At 38.9% G+C, this 26,127-nt stretch overlaps 1 protein-coding gene and 1 long non-coding RNA gene across 4 annotated transcripts; both read left to right on the plus strand.

The window, feature by feature from the left end:
- The first annotated feature begins 1,857 nt into the window (after positions 1–1,857).
- On the plus strand, positions 1,858–12,616 carry LOC133740136 (uncharacterized). 2 transcript variants are annotated; one of them, XR_009861036.1, is made up of 4 exons: positions 1,858–2,023; positions 2,132–2,229; positions 2,334–2,512; positions 12,473–12,616. It is a non-coding gene; the product is annotated as an uncharacterized LOC133740136 (long non-coding RNA). The 2 variants fall into 2 exon arrangements; XR_009861037.1 differs by having other exon boundaries at positions 2,161–2,229.
- A 7,024-nt stretch (positions 12,617–19,640) lies between these two features.
- LOC133741445 (uncharacterized) lies at positions 19,641–21,247 on the plus strand. Of its 2 annotated transcripts, XM_062169337.1 has the most exons (4): positions 19,641–19,872; positions 20,010–20,138; positions 20,506–20,752; positions 20,835–21,247. In XM_062169337.1, exons 1-4 carry the CDS (start codon positions 19,726–19,728, stop codon positions 20,906–20,908), a joined length of 597 nt encoding a protein of 198 aa, XP_062025321.1. In that variant the 5' UTR covers positions 19,641–19,725; the 3' UTR covers positions 20,909–21,247. The 2 variants fall into 2 exon arrangements, with proteins under 2 accessions (XP_062025321.1, XP_062025319.1); XM_062169335.1 differs by having other exon boundaries at positions 20,506–21,247.
- Positions 21,248–26,127: the final 4,880 nt, after the last annotated feature.

A 26,127-nucleotide genomic window follows, 5' to 3' on the forward strand; every position in this document is an offset into this window, starting at 1 on the left:
CCCCACTTTGAGTATCCGCCAACTTCACATGCTTTGCTCTTTCCATTTCACCGTTGCATTCTCTTGCTTGTAGGAAGAAAAATTATCAAGTCCCTTAATGATGGTTATATGCTTTGTAAACATTTCAATTTCTCTGCAAGCTAGAGATGGTAGCTGACAAAATTTATTTCCTCACATAAATATCGAAATGGTAGTTGTAGATTACTATTGCTGTGTAATTATGACAAAGAGATTAAAGTTCTTTTGTAACTTCAACACTCTATAACTCTATGCTACTCCATCCTTCCAACAAATCACAACTTTAAATTATGAATTTACTGCTAACTAAACAATTAAAAAAGTAACTGACCTTCAACCTCGTGTTGGGAAGGAGCAATGAGCACTGAGCTAAAAAAGAAGAAAAAGAAAAGTAGAGGATGAGTAATTTAAGCATTAAAGAAACAAAAGGGCAATGCGATTATTTTCATATGAAAGGAGGCAAAAGGCTGAAAAATACGCATTAACATTTAGAAGCTCTCCCATGTGATGCTCTTCTCCAGAAGATAAAAAGGCAAAATCTTTAGTCCACCGCCTCCCTTTGTCCTTATGAACAGATTGTGATACTCAAAAGCTTTAAGTGCTCTTTTTTTTTTTTTCATTTCTATGTTGAAAACCAACTTGAATCAAACCTCAAGTTGTTTCACACTTGACAAACCTAAACCATATATAAGAATTGATCAAAAGTTTCTATAATCTTACTAACAGGTTGATATCCAATCAAGTAGAATACTCTACCAATTCCAGAGCCTAAAAAATCAAATTGAAATTCTGAAACTTGAAAACCTACATTACCTATTTTCATGTGAATATTAAATCCTCATATGAAAATTCTCCAAGTAGCACCACACATTACACAGTTCTTCAGCGGCTACCTTCCCTAAAGAATTTGCAGTTCACCTAAACCACTATGCATATGCTGGCACATTATGCTAAACTGAACACCAGAGCATTACAGGGAGGGGGTGGACTAAAGCTTTCTCATATGCCTATGCAATAGAAATTCACGCAAGCATGAAGGATTATTTCTCTAAATTTGCACATTATACCAAAAATGGTGTTAGATTATACAAAAGTTCAAGTTGTCTCATGTGAATACACAAATCTATCTTCAATCATTTACCGATCATGCAAATAGAGTCTTTGATAATTGCACAAATATTTACATAATCATTTAATTAATCTTATAACAGATGATAGCTATTTTGACATATTTAGCATGGTGTCTCCAAGTTTCAAGGCTTTGATCTGGTATCATATAATTGAAAAGCTCAAACTAAATAGAACATTTGGCTTCTGATACCTTTGTGAGAAATGACTTGAACTTTGGGAATTTTGAGGGCTCCATGAGTTCCTGGAACACCATTTTTGTCATCATGAATCCAAGACATCTGGGCAACATGGATAAAACAAAGTAAACATTCAAGTTTGGCAGAGGTATCGATAAAACTTTTTCTTAAATATCTCTTGTTATCTTCAAATCATACCTAGTATCATAAGCAATCATCTTTAGTCTATCCATGTTACTTGAGCGCTTGTAAGTGCTCAGGGCCGGCTCTCAAGGTGTACAATGAGAGTGATAGCACATGGCTCCTAATTTAGAGGGCCCCACTTTTTTTTTTATTTTTATAGTTTTATGTATATATTAATAAATATTAAAAACTATAAAATAGGGCCCAGAATCCCTTTTGCTGCGACAGCTACGTTCACAACTCCACACATTTTGAGAGGTAGAGGGCCCATTTTCTGTTTTAATGGTTTTATATTTAAATAAATAAATATTAAAAATTGAAGATAATATGAAATTAGGCCCCAGTGCACCACACCGTCCACACAACCAAACCTTATCCTCCTCTTTTTTCTGCGTTCTGTCTCTGAGAACTGTGCGCGTGCGAGATAGACACACAGAGATCGAGTGAGAAAAATAGAGAGATGAAGCCGGAAAAAGGGTTTCAATTTCTATGAATAGACCAAGTGCGAGCCCATAGTAAGCTTCTATCTTGGTTTCTTCTTCATTTTTGTTTTCACAATTCAACAAAGATTGAAGCTTTTTTTTTCTTTTCTTTTTTTGGGGATTTTTGTTGGGCACTGTCAGATTATTCTGATTGAATTGATTCTGCACAGGAAGAAAGCTCATACGGTCATACCCATTTGCTCTATAATGTGATTGATTTGCAAGCTCCCGCCTTTCAGGTACTGAAATCAATTTTGCATATTGCTCATTGTTTATAGGTTCTTAGTACAGATTTTTGTTTCTGGGTTTTTGAGTAATGATGATTTATTGACACAATTTGCAGGGTTTATTGTGGAGGTCAGCTTCAGGGTTTCTTCTATTGAATGCTTGTTTCTTCTATTGCTTCGATTTCGATTGAGAACGAATATCTTGGAAAAATCAATTATGATAAGCTAATTGATCAGTTTGCAGGTAAGAAGGCAAGGAGATGGATTTTCAAATGAATATCAGTCAACACTGCTAGTGTCACGCCCCGAATTTTGAATAACCAATTCAAATCCGAAACATGAATAAACAATTAAAACAAATAACGTTCTGAATTTTTTTCTCACAAACAAACACACCACTCGCCACTCAACACAAAAACTCGAAAACCTCGAGTTAATTATTACAATTCACTCTTACAAAGTAAAATTGCAAAGCTCTAAATGAGCATAACACACCTCACAATATAATGCTGTAATTCACATAACACTACTCTAAGCAGCCCGATCACCGTCCTGGTTCTCCTGACCTGTAGGATTTCCCGCTACACAATTTGAATAGTGTACCGGGAGTTGCAACAACACAAAACCCGGTAAGCTTTTTACAGCCAGTATGAGTAAACAAGAAAGAACTGTTGATTTTAAATTACAATTCTTATAACTCAACAACACAACCAACAATCTCAACATCCACGACGCAAACGTCAAACCCATTCAATATCACCACTTTGGTCTTATCACACAACACTATCACCATTTTTGGTCCTATCTCACAACACTATCACCACTTTGGTCCCATCCCATAACATGTTAGAGCTCTAACTGCCTCGTTACCTCTGACACCTTGGCCTAGGGTCAAGCAACGGCAAAAATACTTCGGTTAACACTATAACCGTCGCGCTTTGGACATCCCCGTCCTCAGCACCATATACTTCGGTTAATAATAAACCGTCGCGCTTTGGACATCCCCGTCCTCAGCACACAACTTCGGTTAATAATAAACCGTCGCACCTTGGACATCTCCGTCCTCAGTACACAAACACTCCGGTTATCCTTAACCGTCGAACTTCGGACACCTCATCCTCAGAACCCTACATTCTCTAACTCTATACATCCTCCAATGTAAATCATGAATATTAACAAGAACTCATCAATCATGTTCATCACATATAAATATGGTAAGTCACATGTCAATTCATAATAATTTAATCATCCCAATTTCACACTCTTCAATGTCACACCATTCACATATAATCACGTAAATATATATATACGTAATTATCCGCTCAGGGATAATCACTAATACCAACTATAGTTCACATGCAATAAAACCGAGAAATTCATTTGTATAGTAAAAATCATTTTACTTACCCATGGACCGTAGTTGATCAAGTCCATATGATTTTAAAACAAATATTTATTTCATAAATATTTTCACGCAATTACGACAAAATAAGGTAATTAAATTTATTCGGTTCGTAATATGAACCACGTGAGGTTTACTCACCTCTAATCCAGCTGCGTCTTCTTAACAGCTCCATTAACAATCTCACGAATCGTCCGCCAAATAAATCCATCGATCACCTAATCCAATAATGATCTTAACTTAGCCAACAACTCAAAAGCACACATATACGGAAATCCACGGTCGGATTCTAATTTTAATGATGATCCAACGGTCAGATCGAAATTATACGATGATCCAACGGTCGGATCTGAATTTAATGATGATCCAACGGTCGGATCCTCACGGATCGCCTTTAGGATCATCCTCCAAAATTATCACGAAGACTCAGATCTTCTTGAATCACTCTAACAAACATCTCCATAAAATTATATGAAAATCCGACGGTCAGATTCTCACGAATCGCCTTCCGAATCACTATTTCTCAATTATACGAAGATCCAACGGTCGGATCTTCGCCCGTGACCTCACAAAGTCACCGGGACAGTCATACGATCAACATATCCAAAATTGAAGCAAAACCGATGGTCAGATCTTCACAGATCGTAAACCGAAGATAAACGTAAAAACGTTAAATAGTAACGTCAAAACGAAAATCCACTATTTATCAACTTTTTCTAACATGACCATGTTATATATCAAAACGCTCGTATGGATGCATAGATCATCGCCTAGATAATGAAAACGCGAAATATGGTCTGATGCACCGCCACAAGCGGTGGTCAGTGGGCGGTCAACGCGGCGGTCAACGCCGGTCAACCACCTCAGATGGCAAAGTGACCAACTACAAACTGGTTCAAAATGAAAGGGTGATCGACTTCCATACCTGGAGCTAAGTCTGGTTTGGCCTAGATCGTCCTAGATCAAGCGTTGAAGTTGGATTAATCTCGTGCGTCTGATCAGATTCCAGATTGAATCAGGGACGTCGAAATCTTCAACTCGTGATCTTTCACTCCACACTCCAAATCGTCAAGCAAGGAGGATATGAGGATGATCAGGGGAAGGAGGAGATCACAAAAATGAGGACGATCGGCCCATGCAACGCCGGAAAAATGGTTTTCCGGCCGGGTCCGAATGTTGCTTCTGGGTGGCTTCGATCCAGTTTTTGGAGCAGCGGCGGAGCAAGGCGACACCAGAGGGAGGCTGTGCGTGCGACGGCGAGCTCGGGGAAGGCCGGGTCCGGGGCCAGAGGAGGCTGGAGGACCACCGTTTGGCCGGGTCGGGTCGGTCGGAACCCGAGGGTTCTGAAGGTTTTCGATCGAGAGAGAGAGAGAATTCGGGGGACTATTCCGCAAAAACAGAAAAGTTTCGTCCTTAAATGAAAAATAAAATCAGAAAATTCCCTATTTATAGAAAATTCCCAATTTTCAAAAATTCATAACTTAATCATACGAACTCCGAATAATGCGTTCCACATGTCCACGAACTCGTATCGACGAGCTCTACAACTTTCATGAAGGAAGTTTTCCCAAATTTTGAACGTATAAAAAGTCAACTTTGTTGACCCCCTAAAAACGTTCGTTTTCGAAAATAAAATCGTTCGAACTAATTCCACAACTTCTCCAAGCTTCGTACTCGCTCCTACTATCGTGAAATCATTTCTAAAAATCCACGGAATTTAATTTGGATTTTCCGGGGTATTACAGTCTACCCTCCTTAAAGAAATTTCGTCCCGAAATTTAAGCGTAAGTCAATTCCTCTCGATTAAGGTTGACCTAACCATAGAATCCCCAAAAGCACGCCAATAAATTATGTCACCCAATGATGATGACTTGGGCTTGCCCAATCCTTGGGTTAAGCACTAGGGCTGACCAATTGGGCCGAAGAACCGAACCATCTACATTTCGAACCGGCCCAAACCACTTTGGGTTTAACATTTGGGCCTACTATTCGGGCCGAACAATTGGGCTTACTATTTGGGCCTACCAATCGGCCCACCAACTTCCAACTCGGCTACGGTATGAAATTGTACATACCGTATATACGTATACATACCGTACAGATCGTATATACGTATGCATACCGTACAACTGTATATACGTATGCATACTGTACAGACCGTATATACGTATGTATACCGTACATACCGTATATACGTCCGTATATCAAGCATATACGAGACCCAAAAATATTTGTAAGAGGTAGGGTTCGAACTCCCGACCTCAAACACGAAGGTTTTGCTCCCAACCACTGAAGCAAGAGCTGCCTTCATTAATATATGCTCACGTGTTATATTTATTATGTCATAAGTGACATAAATAAAATAACGGGGAAGGCAAGGTTCGAAACCTCAACCTGCCGCACGAAACCTTTGTCCCCCAACCACTGGAGCACAAGCTGTGCTTAATATAATGTGTACAAATTTTATACTTATTATGTCATAAACGAACATAATAAAAATAAACGAGAGGCGAGGTTCGAACCTCAGACCTCTTGTACACGAACTGTACACTCAACCACTCGAGCACGGCTGCTCACGTTATTATCCATACCAATCCTTTTATTTAAACCAACTGTTTCAACTGTTTCAACAATTCGGCCCAAAACATCCAAGACTGTTGCAGAAACCCAGCCCAACGTATCCAAAACTGTTACAGAAATCCGGCCCAACTCATCCAAAACTGTTTCAGAAACTCGGCCCATCATGTCCAAAACTGTTTCTGAAACTCGGCCCATCAGGCCTCCACCCACAGCTACAGTGATGCCTTGATCCGAGACAGGCCCAAGTACGGCCCACTTGTGTCACGGCTTATCCCTTCCGTGATTCACGGCAGTCAAATCTGCTTTCGGCTACAGCTGTCTGCCACAGCGCCTCGAGATTCCCTCGGTCCCCTTACACGCTCTCCACGCGCCAACAGCTTTTCCGGGTTTCGGGGCGACTTTAATCCAACGCGTGGATTGAATCTCAGAGATCGTCCATCCAACGGTGGAGATCTGCTCACCTCGTTCTATAAATAGGTGCATCCTGGAGAAAAACTGTTCACACCAAAGAAAAGAAATTTTCCCCAGCCATTCTCTCTCAAACTCTGCAGCCTTCCTCTCGAAACTCAAATCCTTTCTTCATCAATTTCAATCCTTCTCTTCTGATCTTCTCTCCCATCTAGTTGATTCAATCCCATCTTTCCTCTGAACTTTCAGATCTTCAATCTTTTCCTCCAAATCTTCAATCCTTCTTTCTCAGATCTTTTCTTCCATTTGAAGATTCGATCTCATCTTTCCTCTGAGAATCTCAGATCTCCAATCACCAGTTCAACAACTCCAAGCCTTCTAACAAAATCTCCCTCAAACACTAAACCATGTATTCCTCGATATTCACATCCTCTCACCTCATGACCCAAGAGCCACGAACTCTGCAACTAATGGAGCTCCAAACCCCGCAACAAATGGAACCACAACAACAGCAACCAACAGAGGAGGGAGGAAACACCCAAGCAGCTAGAAGTAGTGCCAACATGGATTTCTGGCGAAGCCGTACCAGGTGGATTCCTACTCCAGAACAAATAAGAATCCTCAAGGATCTTTACTACGTCAAGGGATTTAAGTGCCCAACTACAGAGCACATTCACGAGATCTGTCTCCAGCTGAACCAGTATGGGTATGTTGAGGGTAAGAACATTTACTTTTGGTTCCAGAACGTCAGGGCTCGAGAGAAGCAGATGAATAGGTGTAATCAGGCTGCTCCAGTGCCCATGAGAACTAGTTCTCTTGGTACTGGTAGATCCATTGATCTCAATTTTGGGTCCACTGGTTCTACTGGTGCTGGTGGATCCATCGACATCAATTTTGGGCCAGCTGGTGGATCCATCGACATCAATTTTGGGTCCACTAGTTCTACTGATGATGGTAGATCCATTGATCTCAACTTTGGTTCCACCTATTCTACTGGTAATGAAGGATTTCTTGATTTAAATTTTGTTTCATATTCTTCCTCACACTTCAACACTAATACCAGTACAACTCTTTTGGCACAACAGGAGGACAAACATCCCTGCAACAACGAGGAGGAGATCACCAGGAGGTTCAAACTCTTCCTCTGTTCCCCGTGCACGGCGAGGACGTCTTTGGTAACCTGAAGGCTACTTCCGAGGAAGGTAGCGCTTTTAGTTACTATTCTGGTGGCTCAGGCGGTTACCACAGTGGCTCAAACGTTTCTCTTGAGCTCAGCCTCAACCCATCCGGAGCTGCTGACTAGGCTTAGTATAGCATAGTCCTCGTTTCCCTTTTTGTAATATAAAATCAATAAGATTGTGTGCATGTTTTCTTTTTCTTTTTGTTTAACCACAACAACACCAAGGATCGAACCTTGGTCACTTAATACTCTTTTCAAAACCATCGAGACTCTGCTGCACACATCTTTCAAAATGATTTATCACAAACAATCAATTAAGTTGCACAGAGGTCTAGCTAGCATCCTCTGAGTCAAACCAAACACAAACAATTTCGTCGCTAGAATTCAGGGATTAATAAAGCTAAACACTTCCCATTCAGAAACACCTATAGAGCACCAAACTTAACACCTCTTACGCTCGTGATCTTTAGAACTAGAACACTAACATATCCTTCACTGGGCAGGAAAGTACATGTCTCAAAAGAATGCTACAAATTCGCTCCAAGTCATTATCGATAATTCATATCCTTAGTACCAAATCTAATCATGGTCATGTTTCACCTTAAAGAAGGAACATAGCCACATTCTTCTTCTTTCTCAATACAGTACCATCATGGAAAAATACTAGCTCTAATGAATCTCTACTCAAGTAAACTCTCACCTTGAACTTTCAACTCCTTAAGTTCAGTTTCATCCAATAAGGCGACATTAATATAGGTATCTAACCTGGTATCACCTCGATAACAAACTCCACCACCCTCCTTATAGATAACCTAAGTATCTCCAAATTACCTCACTACACTCAAAAATTTATATCAATCTCTTCCCAAACCACAGAGTCAAGAATCCTGTTCAATGGCTAACACCTTAACCAAGGTGAGTTCTATCAAATGGTTACATCACACAACTACCACTAAAGCACTACAAGCACTGCCATAAAAACTGTTATAAAATAAACACTACTGGCACCACCACAAGGCTGCCATATGCACAAGTCTGCTATAGACATCAGGGAAAAACCCATACTTTTACTCATAACTTTTCCTTCTAAAAGTTCATCACGTAGTGTATATAAAATCACCACACAACCTTCTTAGTCTACACTAAGAATTCAATCTCACACAAGGTCAGCATAATTGCCTCAGAGTCACTTTAATCACGTATCACATGTCAATTACCAAAACTCCACTAAGACGTCTCTTTATAAAACAAGATATCTAATCCTTGATACGTACACCTCATCTAAACATCTGTACGTCCAACTTAAGAAGACAAAATTTATAACAATTCATACTCGTATCCACACTAGGTACGTGCATAGGTCCACACCATGTCCTCAACCAAACACTTCAACAATCAAAAGAACCTCATTTCCATAAAACAATCCTCGTTGACTTAACAGAGTTGAATCAAGAGGTTCCTATTCCTCAAGGATTGTAACTCGCGGCCACTGAACTTATTCCAATACGAACCTACAAGACAACTGTAAGGTTCTAAGTACAACCCCTTCGAATCTCCATCACCTAAGGAGTATAGTATGCTTGGCTAATACATGTATAACACTTAAAACACAGTATAAGTCAAATACAAATTCATATTAACCAAGTCAATACTATAGGGAAGGTATTCACGTTCCTAAAACGACCTAGCGGCCTAAACAACTCCCAACACTCACGCATACCCAATGACTTAGCCAATACCGAAGAGCACACGATGGGGATCCGCTGCAGACGGGCCATCACTCGGAAGGTATTGACACATCACCAAATATGCACCTTACGCTCTGATACCAAACTGTCACGCCCCGAATTTTGAATAACCAATTCAAATCCGAAACATGAATAAACAATTAAAACAAATAACGTTCTGAATTTTTTTCTCACAAACAAACACACCACTCGCCACTCAACACAAAAACTCGAAAACCTCGAGTTAATTATTACAATTCACTCTTACAAAGTAAAATTGCAAAGCTCTAAATAAGCATAACACACCTCACAATATAATGCTGTAATTCACATAACACTACTCTAAGCAGCCCGATCACCGTCCTGGTTCTCCTGACCTGTAGGATTTCCCGCTACACAATTTGAATAGTGTACCGGGAGTTGCAACAACACAAAACCCGGTAAGCTTTTTACAGCCAGTATGAGTAAACAAGAAAGAACTGTTGATTTTAAATTACAATTCTTATAACTCAACAACACAACCAACAATCTCAACATCCACGACGCAAACGTCAAACCCATTCAATATCACCACTTTGGTCTTATCACACAACACTATCACCATTTTTGGTCCTATCTCACAACACTATCACCACTTTGGTCCCATCCCATAACACGTTAGAGCTCTAACTGCCTCGTTACCTCTGACACCTTGGCCTAGGGTCAAGCAACGGCAAAAATACTTCGGTTAACACTATAACCGTCGCGCTTTGGACATCCCCGTCCTCAGCACCATATACTTCGGTTAATAATAAACCGTCGCGCTTTGGACATCCCCGTCCTCAGCACACAACTTCGGTTAATAATAAACCGTCGCACCTTGGACATCCCCGTCCTCAGTACACAAACACTCCGGTTATCCTTAACCGTCGAACTTCGGACACCTCATCCTCAGAACCCTACATTCTCTAACTCTATACATCCTCCAATGTAAATCATGAATATTAACAAGAACTCATCAATCATGTTCATCACATATAAATATGGTAAGTCACATGTCAATTCATAATAATTTAATCATCCCAATTTCACACTCTTCAATGTCACACCATTCACATATAATCACGTAAATATATATATACGTAATTATCCGCTCAGGGATAATCACTAATACCAACTATAGTTCACATGCAATAAAACCGAGAAATTCATTTGTATAGTAAAAATCATTTTACTTACCCATGGACCGTAGTTGATCAAGTCCATATGATTTTAAAACAAATATTTATTTCATAAATATTTTCACGCAATTACGACAAAATAAGGTAATTAAATTTATTCGGTTCGTAATATGAACCACGTGAGGTTTACTCACCTCTAATCCAGCTGCGTCTTCTTAACAGCTCCATTAACAATCTCACGAATCGTCCGCCAAATAAATCCATCGATCACCTAATCCAATAATGATCTTAACTTAGCCAACAACTCAAAAGCACACATATACGGAAATCCACGGTCGGATTCTAATTTTAATGATGATCCAACGGTCAGATCGAAATTATACGATGATCCAACGGTCGGATCTGAATTTAATGATGATCCAACGGTCGGATCCTCACGGATCGCCTTTAGGATCATCCTCCAAAATTATCACGAAGACTCAGATCTTCTTGAATCACTCTAACAAACATCTCCATAAAATTATATGAAAATCCGACGGTCAGATTCTCACGAATCGCCTTCCGAATCACTATTTCTCAATTATACGAAGATCCAACGGTCGGATCTTCGCCCGTGACCTCACAAAGTCACCGGGACAGTCATACGATCAACATATCCAAAATTGAAGCAAAACCGATGGTCAGATCTTCACAGATCGTAAACCGAAGATAAACGTAAAAACGTTAAATAGTAACGTCAAAACGAAAATCCACTATTTATCAACTTTTTCTAACATGACCATGTTATATATCAAAACGCTCGTATGGATGCATAGATCATCGCCTAGATAATGAAAACGCGAAATATGGTCTGATGCACCGCCACAAGCGGTGGTCAGTGGGCGGTCAACGCGGCGGTCAACGCCGGTCAACCACCTCAGATGGCAAAGTGACCAACTACAAACTGGTTCAAAATGAAAGGGTGATCGACTTCCATACCTGGAGCTAAGTCTGGTTTGGCCTAGATCGTCCTAGATCAAGCGTTGAAGTTGGATTAATCTCGTGCGTCTGATCAGATTCCAGATTGAATCAGGGACGTCGAAATCTTCAACTCGTGATCTTTCACTCCACACTCCAAATCGTCAAGCAAGGAGGATATGAGGATGATCAGGGGAAGGAGGAGATCACAAAAATGAGGACGATCGGCCCATGCAACGCCGGAAAAATGGTTTTCCGGCCGGGTCCGAATGTTGCTTCTGGGTGGCTTCGATCCAGTTTTTGGAGCAGCGGCGGAGCAAGGCGACACCAGAGGGAGGCTGTGCGTGCGACGGCGAGCTCGGGGAAGGCCGGGTCCGGGGCCAGAGGAGGCTGGAGGACCACCGTTTGGCCGGGTCGGGTCGGTCGGAACCCGAGGGTTCTGAAGGTTTTCGATCGAGAGAGAGAGAGAATTCGGGGGACTATTCCGCAAAAACAGAAAAGTTTCGTCCTTAAATGAAAAATAAAATCAGAAAATTCCCTATTTATAGAAAATTCCCAATTTTCAAAAATTCATAACTTAATCATACGAACTCCGAATAATGCGTTCCACATGTCCACGAACTCGTATCGACGAGCTCTACAACTTTCATGAAGGAAGTTTTCCCAAATTTTGAACGTATAAAAAGTCAACTTTGTTGACCCCCTAAAAACGTTCGTTTTCGAAAATAAAATCGTTCGAACTAATTCCACAACTTCTCCAAGCTTCGTACTCGCTCCTACTATCGTGAAATCATTTCTAAAAATCCACGGAATTTAATTTGGATTTTCCGGGGTATTACAGTAATGTGTTATTTTGAGGGTTTTAGATTAAGCATCTTTTTGTAATTATTTTTTGCTGCAAACTTTATGTTTGTATTGAATATTTAGCCTCTTTTGTAGGCTCATCTAATGATATTGATGATACATGGTTGGTTATTTGATTTTACATTTTGAGTTTATTCAAGTATAAATTTCATGTAAGTCTAAAATTTGGAGGGCTGCATTTTAAACTTTCGCACAGGGCCTCCGAAAAGTTTGAGACGGCTCTGTAAGTGCTCCTTCCACAATCGGTCAATATTGTTGAAAACTAAGAACCATTTAGCGTCCTTCATCAAGCCCGGTGCCTGGCTTTCGTTGATAGTCTGATGCACAGAAGAAATATATTATCAAGCCTACTTTGTAGACCAGTCATTGGCTCATTGCAAAATAAAGTAGTCACTGTCACAAACATATCACTTTAAATGGGCTGACATCTGATAGTACCAAATTATCTTAAAACCTTATCATACTAACCTTTTTTTGCAAATATGCTTGACGACCTTGAAGATAGAGGTAGTCCTGCAAATCTTCATAACTTGAACATTCGCTCCTCAACTCATCCAGTGTCAAATCATTCAATAGATAACAACATCTAAAGCCACAACAATAATTTGTCAGTGAAAAAAAAAATTATAAGCTAAAGTAAAGGAAGAGATCCATCGTATTACATATATAACAAACATCAAGGCAACCTTGATCAAACAAAAGCACAACTTCTGTACCTCAATCACTTTGTTTTAGTACTGCCTTCTTCCTCCTTCAATTCCCAGAAGCTCCAAATTTATCTACACTACATAGCTTCTCCACACTCACAAACTCTTCAATCAAACACATGTACATCATGTCCCAATAGAAATCACAGGGCGAAAGAGAAAGAGAGACTGCATCGGTTTCCAATCTTCATTCTTGCTAGCATAGGAAGGCATCTGACACTGAAGCAAATCGTTTAAGTAATCAATACCATACTGATGAATTGAAAAAGGTGAGCAGAAATGAATTTACCTTTCGAGGTAATCCCGGAAGAAGGAGAGCGAAGGATCTGTAAGAATGGAGGGTTTCCCATTTTTATCAGTGAGAGGGAGAGTCGACCCTCCCTATCATTGTCTCCACCTTTCTTCGGATCATGCACAAGCTGCCACGACCTCCTCACCTCTCTCTAGATCAAACATGCGCTGCCACGACAGAAGCAGGGTTGTAGATAGGTCGAGAGGACATTCCCGTAAAAGCTCACTTTCATTACATGTCACGTGTGATCTATTATCTTTATATAGATATGAATATATGATATTAAATACTTTTAAAAGAGAATATTTTATTGGTGCGGTTATTGCTACTCTACCATTTTCTTCGTTCACCCTACAAACATTTGAATTATTGAAAGACTATATTACCTAAGTGCAAAATGACTAATAAATAGACTAATTTTCTAAAATTCAAATTTGTAAGGAAAACTAAATACATACCCAATTAATTAAATATAAAGACTATTTAATTTCTCATTGGATAACATTAATCTATTAGATTCAATATGAAACATAAATTTATAACTCAAGTATACTGTCTTAAATGTTAGATAAATGCTATGAAATAAAATCATAAAACTTAGGGCTGGGCACGGTCCCAGACCGGCACCATATTTACAGGGACCGGGACCGAGCCCGAAGTTTTCCGGTCGGTCTCAAATCAAGTTTTCCAGAGGTCAAGACCGGAGAGAGCCTTGACCGAAGTTTCCGGGCCGGGTTTCTCGGGTTTTCGAGCCTTTTGCACCATCTTGAGATTTGGTTTATGCTTTGGTTTTACTTTTCACGAATTGAAGATCAACACAAGATATAGAAGAAAATTGCAATCGAAATCGAAACATACAAGCCTTCAAGGCTACTGATCAAAATCCAAAATCCCTAAAAAAAAAAAAATAAATAAACCAAAATCTCATGTCCACCAATTATATAACCCTTAAATCGGTAAATCCCCTTTACATAGATGGAGAAAACATGCTAAATTGCTTGAAGACATGAAGTAATTGACCCCTCTCACCCGTGATTCTCTTGGCCCTCTCCCCAACATGGCATGGATCTAGAAACTGAAACTTCCCGATCTGCAACTCTGTTTACATCAACACATGAACCAAAATTTCAGGTATGGAGGAATAGAAATGAAAATCTTAGGTATCTAAGATGACGAAAATCATAGCTAGAAGAAGAAAGAGAAGGTATGAACAGAGAATAAGAGAGGAGATGAGAGAAGAAGAAGAGGAGGAGGTGTTTGAGCCCAAAAGTAATTTGGCAAGATCCCTTTAGGGGATTTAGCATAGCGGGCCGATACCTGCGGCCCAAAATTAAGTCTACTTGGGTTTGGGTTAGCTTCATCCATTCCGAGATCCATAAGGAAAACGAGCCCTTATTGGAATCAAGTAGCGGAGATTGAATAGGAAACTTCAATTAATAATCCTTCTATGGCAAGGAACAGTCGAAACCCTAGGGTATAAATATCAGGTTTCAAGGACGGGGAACAGAACAACCTCTCAATCAATCAATGATTGTCAAAGCCTCTCTGGAGCAAACCTACCTGCAACCTAGTTGCAACCCAGCGAAGCAAGGGTAACGCCCTCGCAACCCAGCGAAGCTAAAGATACGCTTTAGCAAACCCGTGCTTTCTCCAAACTTCCCAGTGATTGCTCTGCTTAACCTACAACGTTAAGTATCGATTCGGTGAACGCAAGAGATCACAACACAAGCCCTTATCCGTAAGGCAAGAAGTCCTTTTCCGAAAGGCAGAGAAAAGAACCTTGTGACTAGGTTGGTGCTCTCCTCGTCCACAGCGTTTGAGAAGAAGTCAGGTTAAGGGACTCCCCGACGACTGCACCCCACGGTGCTGGCACGCCTGCACACGCTTAAAAGAGACTGTTTGCAACCAGACTGGTTTTGGAGCCAAATAAGAGGAGAAAACAAAAGAGGAGAAGAAGTGTGCGGCAGTGAAAAGAGGAAGAGAGAGAGTAGAGTAAATAGGTTTAATATTATATAGTTAATAGATAAAGTCAGAAAACGAGCCTTCGAGCTTTTTTAAATTAATTTATTTATTTTATTTCTTAGGACCGGGCCCGGACTGTTTTATATTGCTTTTGAGCCGGGCCTTGCAAAACTGTGAATTTTTTTTTAAAAGCCCGGACCGTTTGGGCCGGTTTCGGGTCGGTTTTTTTGGTTTTCGGGCTAAATGTCCAACCCTAATAAAACTGACTTGGTGGATTGTTGCCGTTATCCATTAGTGATCTGCTACCGTTATCTATTTGATCTTCTCTTAGATACACACCATATCTCTCTTTATTACTTGATGCGACAAACTCAATGAGAGTGTCTTTTTGTTCTAGTAGGGATCAAATACAAATTCCATTCTATTTATAAAGCTGTTGAACACAGCAGTTACATGACAGTTCCTTCCATCAAGGAACTATCAAAATAACTTTCTATCCTAATAAATTTGTCTGGATAACCACACATTTGAATTTCAAATTCTTTAACAGATATTCTAATATATAAACTAAACTCGATTACTTAATAAGTTTATATATATTGGTTAATGTATTTATATTTGAATTCAAAACAGCTTATTTACATTAACTGATGCATACAATATATAATAGCTAGTTCATATCTATTGCTGTGCAATAGGTATGATCTCACATAATCTTCATCTTCTCCACCCAAATTTGAATTTATTACCATTTTTTGCCTCCTAATCGTTAATATCTTATTCAATTCACAAAGTCATTAGTGTTTCATCAAAATCTTTGCTATCCCTTTGTGAACATCGAAGGTAAAAATTTAAAACACAAAAAAAAAAAAACAACTTCTTATTCATTGCTCATAGTTGTTAACTTACTAATATTTTGACATGGATTGAAATAGATGAACATTGACACTGAAAGAAAAAATAAAAAAGAGGAAGTAAATCAGATTGTAAATTTATTATGCAACTTTAAATATATACTTCAACCTAGACAAAGGATATAACAACAAAAAAAAAAAAAAACCCTAAGCACCGCCACTAAGCCATCGAGTGCACCATCACCCCTACCACCATGTGGCAAGGAAACATTCTTGTTTGGAACTGTCGTGGTATTACAAACAAGGAAACTCATAGAGCTTTGATAGATATGGTACAAAGCTAAACGACCTTCTCTCATCTTTCTGTCAAAAACCCTAGCGCAGTAGTTATTGATACCATCACTGCACGCATAGGCTTCGCCGAAAATATCTGTGTTGAAAAGTAGCCTAATATAGTATACGCAACAATTTTTTTTTTAATTTTTTTATTTTTTTCTTTATATGAAGAGCACGATTAGTAAAATCTCACCCACATTTTTGCACCATGCTTCCAAAATCTCAAGATCGGCCCTGCTCTCAAGAATCCAGTTTGGATCAAAACGAGAAATAATATTTCGTGTACTTATTGAAGATTAAACATTAATTAACATAACAAAGAAAGTTAAATATTATCATAATTGTAAATTCGACATCTTTTAATTATTTTCTTACACGGCTAATTTGTATTTCAAAATTTAAAGTGTAATATTACCACCAATCAACGTTTCGAAAAATTGATACTCGAGATATTTCTAGAAGCTAATTCTGCTTGGTAAGAGCACCGAACTTGATTTCATTCTCGAAAAATATGAGATGCGTGGAAATACGCTATTTAAAATTTGAAAAACATGATTCTTCTGTATGCATGATTCTACAACACGAGACAACAATTATTTTCATAACAAAAAATTTAGAGTTAGGAGGCTCAAACATGTACTCAATCTATGTCATAAAAAAAAAAAAAAAAACATGTACTCAACCTACAGATTTTCAAAGCAATAACCAAGTACACCATGTCAATTATGTTGAAGAGGAAATATCACACATTAAAAAAGTGACAAATAAAATATAATTTATAAGTGGGTGGATCACACCCACTTGAATTGAGGCATTTTGTGATTAAAACTCAACACCTATCAGGTGGTTAAGTTAGGATAAAATCGGTATAATGGTGGGTCACGGGCCACGCTTGTTTCTGTTTAACATGGTATTAGAGCGAGTCCCTTTCAAATTGCGTCTCCAATTATCATGGGCCCAAATTCGGGTTCCTTATATTGTCATCGGAAAATTTCGATTGGATTGTTACCAAGTGTCTGTTGTGGGCCTTGGATTGTTATATTGACCAAGTTACCGATATGAGACTTGTGTCCCAATTCCAATGGGGGAATTGGATTGTTAATTGATTTCAAGTGCAGACCTAGAGTTAGGTTACACGTGAGAGAGCGTGTTGGAGAGGAAAGATCCCATATTAGATAGTGACAAATAAAATATAACTTATAAGTGGGTGGATCACATCTAATTAAATCGAGACCTTTATTTGTGATTAAAACCCGGCACCTATCAGGTGGTTAAGTTGGGACAATATCGGTACAATGGTGAGTCATGGGCCATGCTTGTCGTTGTTTAACAAATTACATGTCTACACATTACTCTAGTACAATAGTTTTAAAAATCTGGACTATGATTCGGTCAATGTCAACTTACCCAAGTCAGTGGCTTGTTCTGGCACCGCTCCCAAACAAGTTCAAAGGAGTTGATCTTCACCATAGGCAGTGGTGAGCTAGAAATAATAAGAAGCGGCTCTATTGCGAGCCGCATTAATGCGGGCCAAATGAGGATTTTCAATCAAAACCATTAAATTCAAGAAATGGCTTACATTTTAGACCAACTGAAGAAATTTTTTGGTCTCATCTGCTTCCACCCTTTAACGCCTATCTCTATGCTATCCAAGTATTGTCATAAGACTCATAACCATCTCCGATTCAATACCTCTACAACTTTTAGCTAGTTTGGAATGACAGACATGGTCTTTTCTAGGTTCCAAATCTCACATACCCAAGAACCTAAATACTTGGATCTGTGGCTTTTATGCTAATCAATAGAGCTCCTACTCAGAGCGATGAGTCAATTTCCACACACCATAACCAAATTGACTTTCCTTGATACAAATTTTGGTCAATACTACAGTAATTAGCACATTACAGTAAGATCCTGGATTAAAATTGTGGCTACAAATATCTTGGATAAAAATTTGGATTAAAATTCTATGCCAATTCCATGACCATAACTAATTGACAGAGCTTTTAGATTTTTCTTGTATAATTAGAGATGATTTAATCTCCATAACAATAAAGAAGAAGAAGATTTGATTTCCTAAAGCCCATAAGTGGGTGTGGAGGTCTCTAGACTCTGGAGGAGAGAGAGCAGCACGTTGGAGAAGAAGAAGTATAGCGCATGACTATAATATATATATAATTTTAGGAGAATATCACAAATGGTCACTCAACTATTACCTATTCGACACTTTGATTACTCACCTTTTAAATATATCACTTTGGTCACTCAACTTTAATTATGTTATTCACTTTAGTCACTTTGTTAATTTTTTTTATTAAAAAAAAATTATTTGCCACAATATTAATGATATTTTCATCCAACCAATTGTAAAAAATTGAGAAATATGTATTAGAATAATTGAGAGAAGTGATTAAAGTGAGATAAAATGCCACTTGGGTGACTAAAGTGATTGATAGAGTTAAAGTTGAGTGACCAAAGTGATATATTTGAAAATTGAGTGACTAAAGTGTCGAATGAGTCATAGTTGAGTGACAATTTGTGAAATTTTATCTATAATTTTTTTCCACGGGCACAAGACCAGTTAGTCCCTTCTTCGCTCCGCCCCTGACCTGTTCACCATGACTTGCACAACATCAGAGTCCTTTTTGGTTTTTTTTGGTCTGAGCACAACATCAGAGTCTAGAGAAGAGGAAAAGAGATCCAAAAAGAGCTCTCTATCATCTTTGAAGATTATCTCAATAACCCACAACACCTAAACAGCGTCTCTGATGGTTGATGGGATTCAACGTCACAATCAAGCTTTTGGACAATTGTCTGGGGAGCATTTAGCTGAACCTAAGCAGTCGGTACGTGGAAATTTAAAATGTCACTAAAAATTCCCCATTTCCCACCACTATTCATGTTTTCTTGAACAAAATAGAATTATGGGATAATTTCCTTCCAGCTCTCCGCTTCTTTCCTCTTGGTTTCCGCTTCTTTCCTTTTCGGCTTTTCCCAAAGAGTTCACGCGGCAATGCCAAATGTATAGAAGGCAGACAAAAGAAAGTTCAATTATGGTTAGCAAATTAACAAGCCGAATATGGAGAGCCAAGAAGCTTGTGTGATTGAGATCCGACCTTCTTTTTCTTCAAAGAGGGCTTTGGAGAATTGGAGGAAGCTATCTGCTGCCCTCAGGAGCCCCAACAAGCGACAGTTTCTCTTCAACCCTGCGGCTCGCTCCCTTTGGGTCAGCACCTGTGTTCCTCTCCATATCCATCTTGAGTCTTTAAGTTCACGTTACATTTTTTACATTTTGGAATTTCGATTTACGAGGCTCAAATTTGCCATTGCCCCTTATATGTTTAGTGCGTTTGCCTATGGTAGATTAAGCAGCAGGAGAAACACATTCAGACCGCATTGCAATTAGTTAATGCTCGCCAGGATCGGTTGTCTAACAGCAGGTTGCCTTTGCTTGGCAGTAGTTCCGGTGACGAGTCAAGGCACACAACAAAGGTACATAGTGATCTAAACTCATAACGTCTATCATGTTTAACTAGTATAGATTGAGACTTATGTTCATACTTTTTCGAAAAATAATTTTGCACTCTAAATTCAACATCATTGTATTATTATTAGACACTTGGTACAACAGTAGTGCAAGACAATTTTCTAAGAATGCGATAGTGTGACCTTTTTACCTTCTCTCTTTTTCTTGTACACTCCTGTTACTTTTTAAAGAAATGTAGAAATATGAATAGAAATGACGCTGTTGCCAATTGAGTGATTGACTCTTTCCAAAGAGGATGTCCCTTTTTACAGAAACTCCATTACTCGTCTTCAGAAGAAATTATAATTTACGGGATTTCATATCTTACTGTAGGCTACTTCAACAGTATGGGTCTTTTTACTCACCAACCTCGGCCTAGAGACATTATCGGCCGTCTTTGATCAAATTGCCTCTCCAAGCAAGCCTGACTATGCACTATTCGGAATGGTGTTGGCGATTTTAGCTGTGCTCATTTGCATCTTGGAGCTCATTCACAAGGGTAAAAAGGAGGGAGTTGAGCTGAAAAGATGGGGAAAGTTGTGCTGGTTTTATTATCCACCTCCCAATGAATCACTTTTTGGTACTTTCCCAGATATTTGTGGATTAGTCATTGCCATCTCACAGTATATTTGCTCCACTGTTCAGTATGTTTATCTGTGCAGGCATTCTAATAACCCCATCAAACTATCCGTTTTACCGGCCATCTTTCTTATTTGTTTGGCTGGTTCAACACTAATCAGGAACAAAAGCTACACCACAGATGAAACCTTCAAACATACTACTCATCATATTACAAAGATTAATTTTTGTAGATTTTGGCATTCAGTTTAGATTTAGTTTATATCCTAATTTAATAAGTTTTAGTTTGTACCATAGTTTTAATTTGCAGATATTAATATTATGACCATCGCCTTGGATTGATGTCGTAACGTGGTTCGGCTTTACTGATCATCAATGATTTATATCTTGATCCCCCAAAAAGCCCAAATCACCTCTGCTCTAGTTTGGGTTCCCATGAATGTACACAGAGTCACACACATCATTTACTCAAGGATTATGTTTTTTTCTCCGTACCTTTCCCCAATAAATGGCCTAAGCCCAAAATCACCACATGCAGTTGTTTCCGATTTTCTGTGCCGACGACCATATTGACTATTGAGCATGCATACTTTTTTTCGACGTTGTTACTATAATCTTTAAAAGTTGCATTACATTCCAATCTATAACACATGTGAAGATTTCTGGTTTCAATTTCTTCATCTTTATTTTGTCAATCGATACTCGTCAAACTTAGATCAAGCAGGCTGTGCAACTGGAGAGTCGTGTGATTGGTTCCATGTGATTGATTTATTTGCCACGTCATGTAAAATTAATTTAATACTTAAAATTTATTTTTTAATAAAATATCATAATTAACTATAATTATGTTTTATAACACGTGGCAGTTTTATATTAAGTGGTGGTATCACCACCAAAGTATTAGTGGTGAGCAAATTTGAATCCTCAAATCGAACATCTTTCACTCTTTAAATCCCATTATTATTATTTGAGTTGTTCATTTCTTAAAAGCCAATATTGTTACTTGTGTCCACTACCTCAAGAGAAATTCTCAACCATCCGTAATGGAAATACATTCAATTTTCAAAAGTGGAAATTAGTCTATGCACCGACGGTGCAAATGACTCAACACTGATAAGATGATCTTAGGGTTCTTGACCCAAAACACCAAAATGAACAAAAATTAGCCCACTTACCCCAACAAGATATTTTTATTCCCACTTACCCTGTTTAAATGAAAATGACAGTTTTGCCCTTAACTTAATTAATTAATTATATGTGGTCCTCTCTGTGTCTCTCTCCCTGATCTGCAGCACTCTCTCTCTCTCTCTCTCTCTCTCTCTTCATCGGAGTCGGAGCATCGTCTGAAGTAGGCCGAAGCTTGGACGAAACACAACTGCTTCAGACCAAAAATCGTTGCAATGCTCTATAATTGGACGGGCTCAGCTCCTCCATCGATATCACTTAGCAGAGACCGAGAGAGGGAATCGGAATTCGAGCTCGGAGACTTTCCGACGAGATCACAATGAGTTCGAAATAAGATTTGGTTCAAAAGCTGGAGTCGACGCTTGGGGTTTCATTTGGAGGCTCAGTGATTGACATGGCGACGACGGCGACGGGTTTTAGTGGTGCTGCTGTGGTGGAGATCTGGGTTTAACTTCTTCACAGAAGTGGTTCGATCCTCGCCTCCAGTAATCCGGTTGAAATTATTATGCATTGCCTTTGTTTTTTTTTGTTGGGAATGTGGATCGGCTTTGTTGCAATTTTGGAGGTTGTTTGTTTCAAGATTGCAGGACCCACTGCTACTGATAACAATCAATTCCCCAGATTGTAATGGGACTCAGACTTAAATAACTTTTAAGCATATCATCATGAAGGAGCTACGGGGGGAGGGAATAATTAATGGGTTCAGCCTTCAAGCAATAGTGAGATCGATATATCATATATTGGGGGGCAATAAACGTTTTGAATTAATGTAATCTCCTCTTTTTTTTCTTTAATCAAAGTTATATTTGTGTAATTTTAGAAAAATTAGTTCTCATTTCGGTAATCGAAACGTCTATTGGGGTGCAATAGACGTCTATTGGGAGGCAATACACGTTTTAAAATTGATATAATTTCTTCGTTTTTTTCTTTAATCAAAGTTTTATCTGTCTAATTTTAGGAAGATTAGTTCCTATTCCGGCTACCGAAAGTTCTATTGGGGGGCAATAGACGTCTATTGAGGGGCAATACATGGCTGATAGTCGTCTATTGGGGGCAATAGACGTCTATTAGGGGGCAATAGACCTCTATTGGGTGCAAAACAAAACTTTCCGGTGAGATTTTCAGCAAATTCCGGTAGCCGGTGACTAGAAACCAGCGAACATTGACCTGATTCCGGCGAAAGTTGACAGGATTCCAGCGGCCGGTGACCGGACTCCGGCGAAGTCTTCCATGGTTTCTCTCTCTTCCATTTTATCTCTCTCTCTAATTAAGTAACAAAGGGGTAAGGGTAAAATGGTATTAAAAAAAATTTAAAAACAAAAAAAAAATCTTAATGGGGTATTAGGGAATATACCTCCTTAGAGTGTTTTGGGTAAGAGAGAACTAAAAAAACTTAATGGGGTAAGTGGGAAAAAAATCTCTAAAAATGGGGTAAATAGACAAAAACCCATGATCTTAACCCTTGATATTTATAAGTAATATTTTTATTAATAACCTAAGAGTGTATTTAATATAATCTAACCATCCATTTATGTCGGTGCACTGAATCCTTCCCTTTGAAAAGTCTCTATTTCCTAGTAAAACACATAAGGCAGACTATTGGCATTAGCAACAGTCCTTCTACACAACTTTTAATTGTTGTTAAATAAATGGATAAATAATTACCTTCACAACGCGATGAGTAATGCGATTGATTTTCTTTGAAACTCTAAAAGTCGGCTTCATACTCCGAGTGAAGAGGCTCAAAAGGTGTGAGTAGAGGTGGCAAACGGGCCGGCCCAGCCCGACCCGGCCCATTTTAAGCTGGCCTAGTCGTGCTTCGTGCCGTGCTTGGGTCGGCCCATTTATTATCGTGCCGGGCTCGTGCCGGCCCATTTACTTAAACATTAAGCCCGGTCCGGCCCATGGCCCGAGCCCATATCGTGCAGGGCCGTGCTTGTGCCTACCCACTATAAATCACGATTTTAAAATCTTAATTTGAATAAATAAAAATTAATTTTATTTAACTATTTAGAAAATTAAAATCAATTAAGTTCTACAATATTTTTCTTAATCTTAGTTTTCTAATATTTTTTATATTCCACTACAAGAAAGTAAGAAAGAAAAAAATAACTCAAAATATATTGGTTGTAGTATATTATTGTGAGATTAATCTTTATTAATATAATGAAGATTTAGTATCATATTATTCTTTCCTTCATTCTATAGTTGTATTATTATGAGATTAGAAAAAATACTTTATGTCAAAACAAGGATATAATGTTTTATTTCACTATTTTGACAATATAAAGAAATAGCATTGGTGGAATTGTCATGAGATTTTAAATAAAGAGGTCTAATATTCAAATCTCATCATTGTGGTTTTTAAATATTTTTAAAAACAAAATGAAATTTTGTGTTTGTAATAGGCCGGCCCACAATATGTTGTGTTTGGGCCGTGCCGGGCCGGACCAATGGGCCAATATTCCTAGGCCCAACCCGGTCCGTTATTCTAACGTGCTCGGGTCGTGTCGGGCCACTAATGGGCTTGGGCCGTGCCGGGCCTCTTTTAAGCGTGTCGGGCCTGTGCCGTGCTCGTGCTTAGCGGCCCGTTTGCCACCTCTAGGTGTGAGTTGTTATTAGAGTTCATTCGACTAACATAATATAGATCTCTTCAATTTTTTGTAGTCTCTCTATTTTTGACAATACTAGATAAAAAAATCATGCGGAAAAACCTTTTATTTTTGGTACATAAAAAAAAAGAAAAAAAAAAGTCACAAACCTTTGTAAAAAAAAAAAAAGTCACAAACCTTTGTCAAAGATTATTGTCCTTCTACGTCTTTTTGTTGTTCCGTAAGTGGGCAAATAAGTCACAGAGCTACTTGTCTACTTGGAAGCGTAGGTGAGAAAAGTAGCAACCGGACAAGATCAACGTTTTGTTGTCGAATACTAGTTAGCTTGGAAATTTTTTCTTGTTTTTCTTCAATATGTTCGTCTTGTTTTGCATGAAACAAATCACACATTCACTCAGGTACAAATATATATATATAGAGAGAGAGAGAGAGTCACATTTTATAAGTGATATTCACCCTTTTGTTTGTATGAGTTTATTTATTTATTTATTTTTAATTTTTTTTTTTTGGCACAATGTCAGAGTATCGTAAAGGCTTCTTAGACTTAAGGACTAAACTCTCGGCGCAATGTGAAATACTTTAACTATGCAAAGAACAGCAGAGAGAATTTGGGAGAATAATCTGTATTTTCATTGATAATAAGGGTCTCTTTATATAGAGGATTACAAGCAAACAATCTGCGTCTTATAAGGAAACTGAATCATATAATGATTAGAATATCTTCGTAGATATTTGTAAGACTAACCTTATTACAACTTGAACAAGTAACTAGAGTTTGGGCTAGATACACAAACTAGGTGTCCTTAAACACTCCCTCTTGTGTCGCCCAAACGTGGTGCTCCTCTCGTTGCCTCGTCAAAAACCTTGCCAAGTAACAAAAATCGAGTGAGACAAAGTCAAAAGAGAAAAAGAGTGCAACACACACTTCACATTTTGAGATCATACATGTAGACATCTCCCGCCCCCTGATGTCTGCATCTCCCTCTGATGACTACGATCATGACAGTTCGAACAACTTTCGCAAACCGATGCTACCAACATATTTCTTGAAAGTGAATTTATGCAATGATATATTGAGCAAGTCTACCACATTATCCTCAGATCTGTTTGGCTCCAATTTTGCTGCAGCTGGTCAACAGTCTCTTTTCTTGCGCGGGCGTGCCAGCACCGTTCGGGTGCGGTCGTCGGGGATGTCCCTTGACCTGACTTCTATCAAGCGATTGTAGACGAGGAGAGCACCAACCTCGTCGTGAGATTCTTTGTGCCTCGTGGTGAGGACTTTGCTGAAGTTTCTTCTTGTTCACAAGTCGATACTCAATGTTGCAGATTGAGCAGAGCGAAATCACCGGGAAATGTTGAGATCTTGCTAAAGCGTGACTTTAGCTTGGCTGGGTTGCTAGGGCGTTACCCTTGCTTGGCTGGTTCTGTAACCGTTGTGGTCGCGGCACTACAGTCGGCTCCCGAGGAGACTAGGACCGAAGTACGTTGACAGAGGGTTTGGTGGCACTGAAAGTCGGCTTCTGAGAAGACTAGGACTAGGAGTGGGATCACCGCTAAGAGAAAGAGAAGGAGAGGAGTT

This window comes from Rosa rugosa, chromosome 3 (genome assembly GCF_958449725.1).
Source record: "Rosa rugosa chromosome 3, drRosRugo1.1, whole genome shotgun sequence".
In the NCBI taxonomy this organism is placed as follows: domain Eukaryota; kingdom Viridiplantae; phylum Streptophyta; class Magnoliopsida; order Rosales; family Rosaceae; genus Rosa; species Rosa rugosa.